This window comes from Sceloporus occidentalis, unplaced genomic scaffold (assembly GCF_023333645.1).
Source record: "Sceloporus occidentalis isolate IW3139 unplaced genomic scaffold, rSceOcc1.0.p SCAF_43, whole genome shotgun sequence".
In the NCBI taxonomy this organism is placed as follows: Eukaryota; Metazoa; Chordata; class Lepidosauria; order Squamata; family Phrynosomatidae; genus Sceloporus; species Sceloporus occidentalis.
In genome coordinates, this window is record NW_028317023.1 from 288,268 (window position 1) to 301,918 (window position 13,651).

General features: G+C 41.9%; 1 protein-coding gene across 2 annotated transcripts in view; it reads right to left on the bottom strand.

Moving 5' to 3' along the window:
• The window catches only part of LOC149289645 (protein CASP-like), a 188,111-nt gene extending 179,492 nt beyond the window's left edge, over window positions 1-8,619 (bottom strand). For both annotated transcript variants that reach the window (XM_089490354.1, XM_089490353.1), the window contains exon 1: window positions 8,557-8,619. In XM_089490354.1, the coding sequence (XP_089346480.1) occupies window positions 8,557-8,619 (63 nt within the window). The remainder of the gene's footprint in view (window positions 1-8,556) is intronic.
• Between the last annotated feature and the right edge of the window lie 5,032 nt (window positions 8,620-13,651).

Consider the following 13,651-nt stretch of genomic DNA (forward strand, 5'->3'; position numbering starts at 1 on the left):
CGCCTAGGTGTTTGGCAGCCTCTTACAGCCACAAAAAATTGCCCCCGCATCACCATGCAGGGGCGCTGCTGCTGTTGTCTGCACAGCTACTCCGAGCCCGCCCCCGAGCCTGTGATCCCTCCCACGGAGTGATCCTGTAGGCTGAAAACGCGGTTGCAGGAAAACCAGCAATCGTGTTTTCAGGTGCCACAGGCAGCTTCAGGGAAGGGGGTTGTGTGTTGATTAGGTCCCCACACAAGTGTGGGGACCTGACCCAACACCCCCCAGCTGCCTGATCGCTCCATGAGTGCAGCATTAACCCCTTCAATGCCGCGATCGCTGCATTTTAAGGGTTAATTCCAGTTTTGTACGGGGCTCTGCTGCTGTTGGTCTGCCTGGAAGTCCAGGCAGACCAGCAACAGCAAAAACGAGCCCCCACAAGCCCTTTGATGACTCCTGTTGGCATGGAAGCCTACAGCAGTCAAAGACTCCCCCTGCAAAGGCTGGTCTATAGACCAGCAATTGCGTCCCAGCTGCCAGAGGCAGCTTCAGGGACAGGGGAGAGGGTTCTCCATGAGTGTGGAGACCAGCCCCAACACCCCCCTGCTGCCTGATCGCTCCATGAGATTGACATTTGTGGCATTGCAGGGGTTAACATTTGTCCCCACAAGCTTGTGGGGACTAAATATCAGTCAATGCTTTGCTCCAATTGAACATCAGCATTGAAAGAGTTAAAAAAAAAACAAACAAAAAAAAAACAAACAGCAATGACCTGAAAGTCCAGGGTGCTTCCAGGTCAAACGCTATGAGTTTAGTAAGTGGGCCGATGATGATCAGATCACGCCTGACCAACTGTTAGTTTTAAAAAAAATCCTGGCTCCTAACTTTTTTAGCTGGCGCCTAGATTCACAACAAATTTGTCAAGCCCTGCCCTAAATATATGCTGCTCCTGTAGCCATCTTAAAACAAGACAGCAATGCTAAAAGCTTGTTTACCTAAAACGTGTTTCATGTGATTATGGAAGGCTCTCACAGCCCACAAATGCAAAGTAGTCCCATTTCCTGAGAAGGACCTTGTGCTCTAAACCTTACGTACATAAAATTTTATGACAATCGTGGGAAGTCATTGGTCACACCGCCTTGTGAGCCCCCCTTCACACGCTATCAAGGGGTAGAGGGGAATGGTTTATCTCTGGGACTTTGGAGAAAAACACCATAATTGGTAAGATAGACATGTCTAAGTGTAAAACTAACAATTTCACTATAATACACGGCAGAGGAACATCTCAAATTCAAGCAAATGTTCCTGCTAACCCTGTGCAGATGTGTTCCAGGTATATCAAAATATTCAATCAAATACTCTTTTCTGGCTTACAACGGGGCACACGTTTGAGTTAAAATACTGCAGTCTAGTCTCCAAAATTGTATTTCTATGCTGTAGTACATGTGGTCATGTATTTTGCAGACTGATACATTTTAGGCCACACAAAAATTGTTCTAACTACAATAACTAAGCAATGCAATGAAAACGAGACTTGTGCATGATGTTTCCCCTCCACTGAAAACCGGAATCATTGGTCTGTAAGCTTATTGCACGTGCTTAGTAACACTTCCACTGAAGCCACTAAATAAGCCAATCATATGTATGTAAGCAAAACATTGAAAGCATTCACGTGATTGGCTGCATTAACCACATTTCAATAGGAGCTTGGCTCCCATTGGCTAGAATGGGAGTTCTGCTGGTCATGTGCAAGATGCATATTGTGGTACGCGCCGGGGAGGAGTAAAATGAGAGAAACGCCAATAACTAAAGAATGCCGGCACCTATCTGCATGAAGTGAATTACACCAGTGTGCACGGAAAACAGACTACAATATTAACATACAAATAGGGCTGGAGTAGAACTTCAAGTGTAAAGTGCGTTTGATAATTGATTATATATTATTATGAAGCTGGCTTTTAAATTCACAAATTCTTGCGAGAAGAGACCAGCTAACTGTTCTTTTAAGGCTTTCAGAACCAGTTGCTTTAACCCCTTCAGTCCCCTATGGACGTACCAGTACGTCTTTACCTTCTTGCAGCGGCTACACGGGAGATCAGGCTGTCGTTTGACAGCCTGGACTCCCCTCTGTCAGCAGAAGCCAGCAGCTGCTGCCCGATCTCACGTAACAAACCGTTACATTTTTAAATGCCTGATCGCATAACTGCTGACGTCATGCGGAAGGTCATTGGAGGACAGGAGATCCCCTGCAAGGTCTGTCCAGACCCTGCTGGGATATCCGATCGCTCCGATGGAGGCACAGATCACAGACATTGAGTCCCCACAGACTTGCATAGAGATTACAGTGTGATCTGTGCAGACATTACCAACATGTTCAAGAGGTCCCAAAGGAGGACCTCTAACCATACTGCACTGATAACAGTGCATTTAAAGAAAAAAACAAAAAATACAAAAAAACACCTTTACATCCCATTGCCCTAACACAACATCTAAAAAAGAATAACCCTCCTGATCCCGTTCACAACCCCCAAACCCGTTAAGCCATAAGCATAAACATTCTACAAATAGTGTACACCTTATTGTATGTTCCCTATAAGTGCTGGGAAAGTATGGAAAATCTATATAAATTAGATATTTCTGTAATCAGGACACCTGAATTGATAAACTTGGAGGGGATTTTCCATTACATTACCTAATTTTGTGCGGATTCAGAGGGAAAATGTATTTAAAAAAATTAGGGTTGTTTTAAAATTTTTGCAAATTTTTACTAAATTTCTCATCCTAAATTTTCAGCTAATTATCTAACTATGATATCAAAAGAAAGCTCTCGCTTTCTTCTTCAAAAACCAATATATAGTTTACATGGGTACGCTATTCACAGGAAAGGAGAATAATCGCTGAACCGGCATAACGCAAAAAAAACCCTGGGACTGAAGGAGTTAAAACTCTTTCAGCTTGTGTGTTTTGTTTGGCAATCAGTGTAATTGTTTGGAGAAATTTATTTTAAAAGTTCACCCCATAGTAGCTGGGACAAGTGCCTCAGGAGCAGCGCCACCAGCATTATCTAATCAATTTCCTGTAATTTAAAAAGTTTAAATGCAAAAACGCTTCAAAAAGCACACAAGAAAATTCCAAACATTTATTTCTAAAGTAGTAAGAAAAAAAAAGGAAAGATATACGAGGGATTGCTTAACATAACTTGGGGTTACTTTTATCTTCTAAAAGAAACACCAAGCAAAATTGCATGAAATGCGTCTTCTACTCTAGTCCAGCTTTTAAACCTAATGAATTTTGTGTTGTACGTTTAAATATAGCTTAATCGAAAAACTCTAGTTGTCCTCAGAAGATGTATCATTTGTATGGGTACATTAGAGGGCCAACATTCAGACAAAATACTAACAAACTACATTGGGTTGAAACAAGACAAAAAATATCAGTTTTTGGAAGGTCCTGTGTTTATTAAACAGAAAAATAAAATGTGGGCCCCAATTATCAAATAAAAATAACGGGCAGATGGAATTAAATACGCTCACTAATACTTTTTCACAGGATCTTGCATACATTAACAAAAAAAAAAAACCAAAAAAAAAAACAAAAACTATGAAATCACAGCTTTAGGAAAGAAAATACCCATAAAAAAGCCATCTATGCAATAAATGTAAGTGATTAATTATTAAACATTTTTATGGATAGTGGAACGAGTTCATTTAGGCATAATGCGTCTGATGTAGGTGTTATGAAAGATAAAGCTCAAATGCAGCAGCAAGCAAATCTTTTGAAAGGTTTCCAGAATATTTCTAGGTTCACATACCATCTTAATTTTGTGTTTGAATTTAACATGTATTTAAGAGCAAAATGATTATGTTCCTTATACCAGATTAAATTTAAATATTTGTAACTGGTTAATGAAAAAAAATAAAAAAAAAATAAAAAATAAACACTTTAGGGAGTTTTCATAAGGATTCTACTAAAAGCATAATTTCCTCTCCATTCACACAGAGACAACCAAGTCTTTCAGCAGTATCATGCAGACCCACCGCAACACACACACACACACACACACACACACACACACACACACACACACACACACACACACACACACACACACACACACACACACACTGCAGTGCTTCAGGGAGCCGCTGAGATTCCGTTGAATGTTTAAGAAGACAGGTAAACACCGTTGTATCCGGCTGCAACCACCGACAGCCACACTAGAAATAACGTGAAGACACTGCAATACCAACCAGCAAGGCTGCAGCTTCAGTAAGTTATATCTGTTTCGACAATGTCAATAAAGCATTCTCAACCGTTGCGCTTATCAGAAAGTCAGCAATGACCTAAAGATCACCGGCCTGCCAACTTTTCTTTCAATGCTCCCTATTACCCAATACAAGGACAGATGAAAGAACAGAAAGGTGTCTTGTGGTTAATGTTTCTAACTTTCCTCTATGACTTGTCTTGAACCTCTATATTTGTAGCACTGACTACACACACGTAGCACCTACTTCATCGCAGCCCAGTTAGGGAGTCGGGTGCCAAACGTTATGCAAAATGCACACTTGTATTTGTGTGTCCCACTATTTTTTATAATATATCAGTAATACTGACTGTAAAACCGGACGTGTCCATGAAGTAGAATGAGGAAAAACACACACACACGGCGCTCATGACTAGTCTCTGAACAGCAGAAGGCCATTACATGTACGAACAGCAGCAAAATATTAATTTGCACGGCTTTGCATGCCACACATCTATTTGTAGAGCCCCAACGAGTTCCTCGGAGTTGCGCGATGGTCTGCTATGGTTTATCTGTAGGGAGCGCAATTAATGATTTGTCCAACTGGAGCAGCACCTAAAAAGAGATTCAGGGCTGGATATGGAGAAAGTAAGCCAATGAACAAGGGCCCCGGTTTGGAAGCCCTAACGGGCCGATCCTCAACAACCATGCCAAACGAGAATGTTACACAAATACAGTTACGGGATCTATATATTTGCTACACTAATAAATTATCTTCACACTTATAAATTAGCGCTAAAACAACGTTTTAATGCCCTTGTATGATTTGGGGCTTTAAAGACTTTTTGAACCAAGAAGAGCCCTTGTGGTGTTAATTTATCAGACTGTCCATGAGCCTGTTTTTAACCTGATTTAAACGTACAGCGCTGCAGAACTAGGTGACAGTTTACAAATGGCAGCTCGGTAAACGCATACAGCCACCGACAAGGGCAGCAGAACTGCCCCATATTTCCGTAACACTCACTGCAAGAACATCTATAGAGCTATAATTTATGTTACGCAGGTCTTAAACTGCAGGTACTTTTGGCCAAACTTGCGCAGGAAGCCCTATCGTCTGGAATTATTTTAACATATTGTTACTAATTTAATAACATCCCACTCGGGAGAAGTGCATCTGGACTTTATTTTTAAGTATTCCACAAGGTATTCTTAAAATGTTAAAACTAGTAGCACAATCTATAGCTAGAAAGCTACTTGAAAAGTTATCAATGATTAAGGTAACAAATTTTTGTACAAAAGTGTCTGTTCTGTAATTTGCATCTAATTTTTGTAAACTCTAATGAACGGACAGCAGAAGTCTTGACTTCTGATCCTATTAGAAGTGTTTGATTGCCTTTTTTCAGCAAAACCAAGCACATAAAGCTTGCAGTGTGACAAGTCTGGAGCGATCATATGAAATCCATGACCTATGACTTTGCAAATCCAGACCATGATTAATGAGTTTCAATTTAACAAAGACACAACAATGAATTCTGTATGGAAGACTTAAAGCAACCCAGAACCTTCTTAAAATAATACACACCGACAGACACAAAAAGTGCATTCATTTACATAAAAAAAAAACACAAAGAAAAACACGCTGAATGTTGACCCTCGCGCACCTCCGTGTATTGAGAATTATTGGGCATTGTCTGAAACACTATAGTTTTTAAATTACGTTTCTTGAACGTTAAAAAGTGTTTGGATGCCTGCAAAGCATTAGCACATTTTCCCACCCACCAAGAAAAGCATAAATAATATTTCATTCAAAGAACGCATTAATACATGACCTCTGCTTCTCTTTGTCGCTAAAGTGCAAGAATGAAGGAGGCCACGATTAGTAGTAGTTTCATTTTATTAAACACAAAGTATAGACAGAGTACTACAACGGCACATTGAATAAACCGTTTCATGTATGCGTTTGCATTCCGCTAATCTGTAATGCAAATTTCCCTAAACCACAGACCAAAAATATTCAGTATCTACAACAAAGCATTCACTGTCATATAAAAAAAAATAAAACCTCTGTACGCATATCAATATAAAGCATTCTGTCAGACACAAGGCTGGCAAACAAATTAACAAAAAGCTGTCAAACGCCCTTCAAAATCTAAAGCTTGGGATGGCTTTTTATTTTTTTTCAGTAAAATCATGCAGCGCGGATCATGATCTGGTAGAGCACAAAAAAAAAAAGAAAATTGCCATTTTGTTTTGGTCCTATATAAACTGTCTGGATGCAAGCAGGGGGGGAAAAAAAATCTAGAGGCAGCCAAGAATATTTTTCTGCCCCCTGTAAGTTCATGAGAACGTCTATTGATCTTAACCATGACTCCATAGCTAAGATCTCTACTTGAGCTTAAGCCTTTCATACAGATACAGGCAGACACAGCACTGCTCACAACAAGCAAGCTGCTTGAGGAAGACAAGCGTTAAAAGGAAGAAAGAATAAGGAAACATTAAAAATATAGAAATAACTTCCAGGCTCGGCTAAGACCCGACAACGCTCAGGGAGACATGAAAGTAATAGAGATACGCACTTTTGAAGCCTTATAATTGTATGCAAATCTATGCAAAGGGTACTCTTTCCCTCAAAGAAAAAGATGTCAGTGCCTTAATTAATTTTATGTAAAATACATTTTCATCTGATAAAGCGATCTCAAGAATCCCCAAAGAACTATGTTCCTCATTCTTAGGGTAAAAAGAACTGAGCGGCGTAAAGAAAGCGTTCACTGAATTAACACCTTCCTAGAACAATGCAAGGGATCAGACAGTTAACTCTCAGGCTGGCTGTATTCAGCACGACTCTCGCATTAAGGGACGCCAAGTGCTTTATGTCTGGGGAAACTGGGTCACCTCTTTGGATCACATACACTGCAGGCTCTCTCCCATCTCCAACAAGAAAGCCAAAATGTATCGTAAACCCCCGTTACAATAATCCATATAATGGCAGTGCCTCACAGCTCTACAGATTAGGGACAAATAAAGCAGAAACGGTAGCAACAAAGAGCCAGCGACACGATAACCTACTTCTACGGTAAACGCAGAAAAAAAGGCGAAAAAAATAAAGCTTCATCATAAAACCTTCCTGTATTCTGAACATTCAGGCGGCTTTAAGGTTTATACAGGTAGAGAGAAAGCAAAAACACGACAGCAATTCAGGGCATTTCTCGGAATAAGAGTTTCAACGTTTACAGTAATCACGCAAACCAAAAGCAGAAAGTTGTGAAAATACCATTTATGCAAAGAAATAAATGACATTTTATTTGCCGTGTGAAAGAAACGCTCTTTTGAAGTTTACCTCTGCAAAAAGCTGAGGAGGCAGCCCGAGGAGTGGATACAACGACAAGATCAAAGCAGAAAAGAAGGGTCAACAGCCAGACAAACCGATCTAACGCTAGAGATCATATTAGCAGAAAAGGATTTTTCCCCTAAATTTTAGTCATTTCCTCAAACTTTTTACCAACCTTATAAATAACATTGCTTTCTACAAAACAGCAGCACGGAAAACCCCACCAAAAAACAGCAATAGAATAATTACTACAATTGGAACAAAACGGACATTTTTAATAAGCGGATCCTTCAGAAGTTCCTCACAAAATTATTTACAAAAAGATTAAAAAAAAAAGATCCAAGGAGGGAAACAACCCCTAAGAAGACAGATGCCTGCTGAGTGCTTCAGAGAGGATGCAGCGCCCGTAATAAGGCTGAGTAACAGACGTGTTCGTGTTTAATTTTATTTCCCCGCAATTAAAATCATAATATGAATCGAAGTTTCTCCGGGAAGGGTCCGGGAGCAGGAGCCGGGCTGCTTGCGGCTGCTGCCTGTGCTGTGTGTGTGGGGAGAGAGGAGGGGGAGACGATGGAGGAGCTGAGCCTGGCACCACAGCGCCACCAGCATCATCATGCAAAACAACCGGCCGATTAGACAAGTTCAATAAAAGAAGAAGCAAAAAAAAGTCCAATAAAATAATAAACTTGGAGAGGTCTACAAAAGGTGTCGGGAAAAGAGGGGCTTCGGCGGGAGAAGCGCCCGGTAAGAGCTGAGGGGAGCATAGGAGAGAGGGAGCAGGGAGAGAAGGAGAGCGGCGCCACAGAGCCGGCGCCATCTTGGCTGATCGATGAATTGAACAAAGAGGATCAATTTCTGATAAAACGTTATCAATGAGAGCGGCCAGAAAAGCGGCGGTTTTGCCCCGGTCAGGAACGGCGGAGAGGGGTTCGGAGCACACGGATAGGAGGCTGAGGGAGAGCGGGAGAGGGTGGCGAGGAAGAAAAAGTAAGAAAACGGAGCTGACCTGCAGCTGCTGTAAATCAAAGCGCTTCCAATATTGAAACATCGATCCCGCATTGGCCGCCATCTTGAGACATATTGAGACGGAGTGAGAGGCTGATAGAGAGGGGGCTGGAGTTCACGAGCAAAGCGGCGGAGGAGGGGGAAACGAAGGAGGGAAGGAGGGAGGGAGCAAGAGCAAAACACGGAGCGGATCTCCACACCCACCCTCTGCCGGCACGGAGCGGGGCCTGCCCGGCTTACTTCTCACACAAACTCCCTCCATTTTAGCCGGCGATTGGCTGCCATTTCTCCCGCTCGCTGCTCACTCGAGAGGCGGCCGCTGCTCGGTGCTTGCAGCCCGGGCCGTATGCTGCCCGACACCTCCGCTAAAACTGCTCTCCCCGCCGCGCCGTCTGCCTTATTTATCTAATAAACGTCATTTCATGAGAAACATAGTTTTGATGAAATTCTCAGCGTTTTATTAAATAACATTAACCCGTTAATAAGAGACAGACACTTGTGCAGCAAAACCTACACTGAGTTTCTATACAATATTTTCCGGGTGAATTCACCGCATCCCGGGCAGGAAGTTATATCCGGAGCGAATTCATAAAAAATATTTAAATTCTTTTAACGAAACATTCTCTAATATATCGGCAAGCCGGATGCGGTAGTCCCGTTTTCAGTCTTTATATACATTTGGTAAATATAAAACCGCGTCAGAAGACTGCTGAGCTCTCAATATTCCTTAAGAATCCGCCTTGCTAGTCCCCGAAACTTGCAATCTAATCCCAATAACGATATCACCTTAAGCAAATGTACTTATTTCCTTTGCAAGGCTCGACTCTGTACCCCTATATTGATTTTAGAGATAAGCGGGGCTGGTTGGGGAAGTGGCCGGACTCGATAGGGTTAAGCGATGCTCATTCATTTCATTTTTGTATAAATTCAGAGACCAACTGAGGTCAGCGGGAAGCAGACGGGAGGAGGGAAGCTCTCCCCAGGGAGCCAAGTCACAAGGCTTGGGGGGTATCGTTATGTGACGGGTGACAGGGCAGAGAGGTGACGCATCTCGGAGCCGAACACTCCGCTTTATTTACTATAAGAGGAGCTAATAGCTTCAGACGCATAATTATGCAGCCTCAGCTTTACACGCTGACAGGTGGGACTCCGGGGGAGGTTTGTTTTCTTTCACTGTTACTTCGCTTCACGTGAGGAGAACTTAACAGGCGGGAGCCAGTCAGTGGGCGTGGCTTCAACTCCAGTGCGGCGGGTTCGCTATAAGGCGGCACCGCTATGGTTAAAAAGGACACCCGCTTTCTCCGCAAGAAGAGAAGTACGTTTTAAAAAGACGATAAATGGCTGCACAGCACTGTTCGAAACCTGCTTAATATTTAAAGCCCTGCCTCGTAAAAAGTATAGAGCGATAAACGCGAAGTCTGTACATTGCGTTAAATTGTTATGTTTTACGATGGTTTTAATAACTTTATCCCGGCTTATGTCGAGCTCGTTACGGAATCGTCTGTGGTAATGGTTATCTAACCGTCCTCCCGTTTCCTGCTGGCTGCGCGGGTTATAACACGTTCTAATGACTGCCTCCGCCTCACTAAACAGGTTATATTATAATCATCATTTAATTAAATTATTAGAAACCCTGGGGTTTATTCACTAAACGGAGAGCTAACAGGAGAGTCTTGGTCTCAACTCCTTCATTGCGCTATTACTTATAAGAGGCCGACACTAGGCTTCTCCAGCTGGTCCTGTATAATAGTATGTAGTTCAATTGGTAACACTGAAGGGCTCTCACGGATTTTACCTATACATTATACAGGGCCTGTCATGCGTTTCAGAAGCTGAGTAGGGCTGGCCCATTATAATGTATAGTGTGAAGGATGTGAAATACAACTTCATGTCAATTCTCCCTTTAGTGAATAGACCCCTTTGTGTACTTGTCTGTCACAGTGGAGCTGATTTTGGCGCTTGCTCCGCAGACGTTATTATTGTGATCTAATGAATATGTAATTATCGTGGCATTAATCACTTTGATATTGAATTAGCGCATGGATGGATCGGTGTTATTACTGTTACATGTTATTGGGAGCAGCACGGTTGATTTGTATGAAGGAGTATTAAACATACATGTTAAGTTGTACCTTCATTTATTTAATTACAAGTGTTGGCTAAGGAAGCGAAATGCCAAAATATTGTATTAGCTCCTCTTATGTTGTTCTCTCATATGGAATCTGGAGTAACTTTTCATTTCTCCCCCAATGCACGCAAAATCTTTATTTTATACTTCAAACTAATTAACTAGAATCTGCTGACACACATTTGACTAGAAACTGCTGATACAAATTTTCTCTTAAAGGGTAAATAAACGGTTTAAATTGCAGTTTAATAAAGTGTACAATAGTTCAGTGAGTTGCCAAGTTATGCAGTATGTTCACTTATGCTCACATATACCAAAACCTTGCGGGGAAATGCCTCTTTACCCAACGTATAGGTTTGTCTTAGTCTGTCGGTATCCTTTGAGTATCGTCGCTGTGTAAATCGTCGGTGTTATATAATAAATAATAATACTGAAATAAGTTACATTTGTGAGTGTTTAGCAAATTTTTGATTCTCCAAGCATCTCTCCTCTTCATCCGATCCGAGTTCCCATCGAGGCTGGTTTGCTCATTAGAAAACAGAAAAGGGAAACCATTTTAACCACAGGACTGCTAGTTATGTTATTTTCCTGCATATACTTACTTATTTTACTTTTTTTTATTATTTTGTTCAAGATCTTTTCACCAGATTGTATTTTGAAGAAACGATTCAAATTATTACAAATCAGTTATATTTTGAACAGTTCTGGATGCTGCTCCCAGGTTTTCTGGTGAATATGCGATACGTTTCCTTAGTTATTGTACTCTGAGAAGACAATAATAAAACCAACGTTAGTCCAAGGGAAGATGGAGTGTTTAACCCCTTCTTTTCCGAGGGTGTTTTGTGCCCAAAAACCAGAGGCTTTTTTCAGCATCTGTACACTAGGTTTCCCTTAACCATTATTTTCCTTTTTAATGTTTCATGCGCCCACACAAATTACCGTATTTGCTCGATTATAAGACGACCCTGATTATAAGACGACCCCCCAAAATCTGAATATTAACTTAGGAAAAAAGAAAAAGCCTGAATATAAGACGACCCTAAAGGAAAAAAGTTTTACCAGTAAATGTTAATTCATGTAAACTATTTTTTTTAATAAAAGCTATGATTGAGAAAAATATTTTTTTTGTTTTTATTTCTTGTATTTTCCAGCCTGTCCCCCAGTTACGCACATCTGCCCCCAGGCTTGCCACACCAATATGGCACTGTGGCCCATGATATGCCTTTTAACCCTCTATATGCCACTGTGCCCCATGGTATGCCTTTTGACCCCCTATATGCCACTCTGCCTCCAGAAATGCCTTATACCCCTATATCCCATTCTGGCATTTAGGGGGTTAAAATGCATATTATGGGGCAGAGTGGCATATAGGGAGGTATAAGGCATTTCAGGAGGCAGAGTGGCATTAAGGGAGTTAAAAGGCATTGTATAGAGCACTCTGCCTCCAGAAATGCCTTATACCCCTATATGCCACTCTGGCATTTAGGGGGTTAAAAGGCATATTATGGGGCAGAGTGGCATATAGGGAGGTATAAGGCATTTCAGGAGGCAGAGTGCTCTATTAAATGCCCCCTTAACGCCACTCCAGAAATGCCCTATGCCCCCATTTAACTAACACACACACACACACTCTCTCCCCCCCCCCCCCTCCCCTCTCCTCTCCTCTCTCCTCTCTCCCCTCTCAGCCCTCTCTTACCGGTGCTTCCAGCCGGGGCAGCGGGTTGACGTCGCCTTCTGCTGCAGCCGGAAGGAGGTGGAGTTGGCAGCGGGGGTTTGTATGCGTCCGTCGCGTATACTTTCCCCGGCTGTCAGAGATCAGAGATCTCTGACAGTCGGGGAAGGTCTACGCGACGGACGCAGACAACCCCCGCTGCTAGCCACACCTCCTTCCGGCTGCAGCGGACGTTGTCTACGCGGATCGCGTAGACGTCAACCCGCTGCCCCGGCAATACAGCAGGAAGCACCGGTAAGTGTGTATGATGGGGGGGGGGGGGTGAGACAGGAGGATCCAGGTCCCCTGCAGCGGTGCGGGGGATCTGGATCTTAGTCTCCTAATCAGACTCTATTTGAGGTCTGATTAGAAGACGACCCCGATTAGAAGACGAGGGGTATTTTTCAGAGCATTTGCTCTGAAAAAAACCTCGTCTTATAATCGAGCAAATACGGTATATATTGTTTCTTCAAGAACAGATAGAGCTTTCTTTTGATACTGTTTTGGATATATAGTCCCAACAGTTAGTATGAATAATAAATTCAAATAATGTGAATAACCACACACACTATTTCTAATATTTTACTATGAAAGTGGTCCCCAAACCAGTTCAGTTGACTAAAATATTACAAAAATTTAATTGAATTGGAAATATTTTTTGGAAGTTGCTAGGTACAGAATCGAACATGTCCATTCCTTTTTCCAAACCTGGCATTTTCAAATCTTATTTTCTGAAGCCTATGTCTCATTTGGGACTGTTTAGCGCACAAAACCCCTGCAAAAGTATATGTTTTTGGTGAGAAAACAGGGAAGGCTACATGGCATGCTCATGTCACTTCACAACAGAGCACAGAAAATAAAGGGTTAAATGATAATACACTATATATATTTGAGGAGAGATTGGCTGTGCCATATTGTCTGATCCCCTGTACCAGCTAGTGGCAAACTTTTTAACTTTTATTTTTTTTTTTTACTTTTCTAAGACTCCTCATCCGTCTGTGAGTTATCAGCAGCACTCACTTTAAATTGAGAAGGCAATGCACCCATTCATAAAGGAAGTCTTCTGGCATGGAAAGGGTGTACAGAAGTTCCCTGCAACAGGAGCTCACACCGCTGCTTTCTTCATGACGTTCCGTACCGATATGATGATAGGTTTTTGTGTCAATTTTTTCATGACGACATGGAATGTTATAAAGATTTTAACGGATCCTACAGCAAAACTCCCAAAAAAGTATAATTTTCGGGAATTGGGAAAGT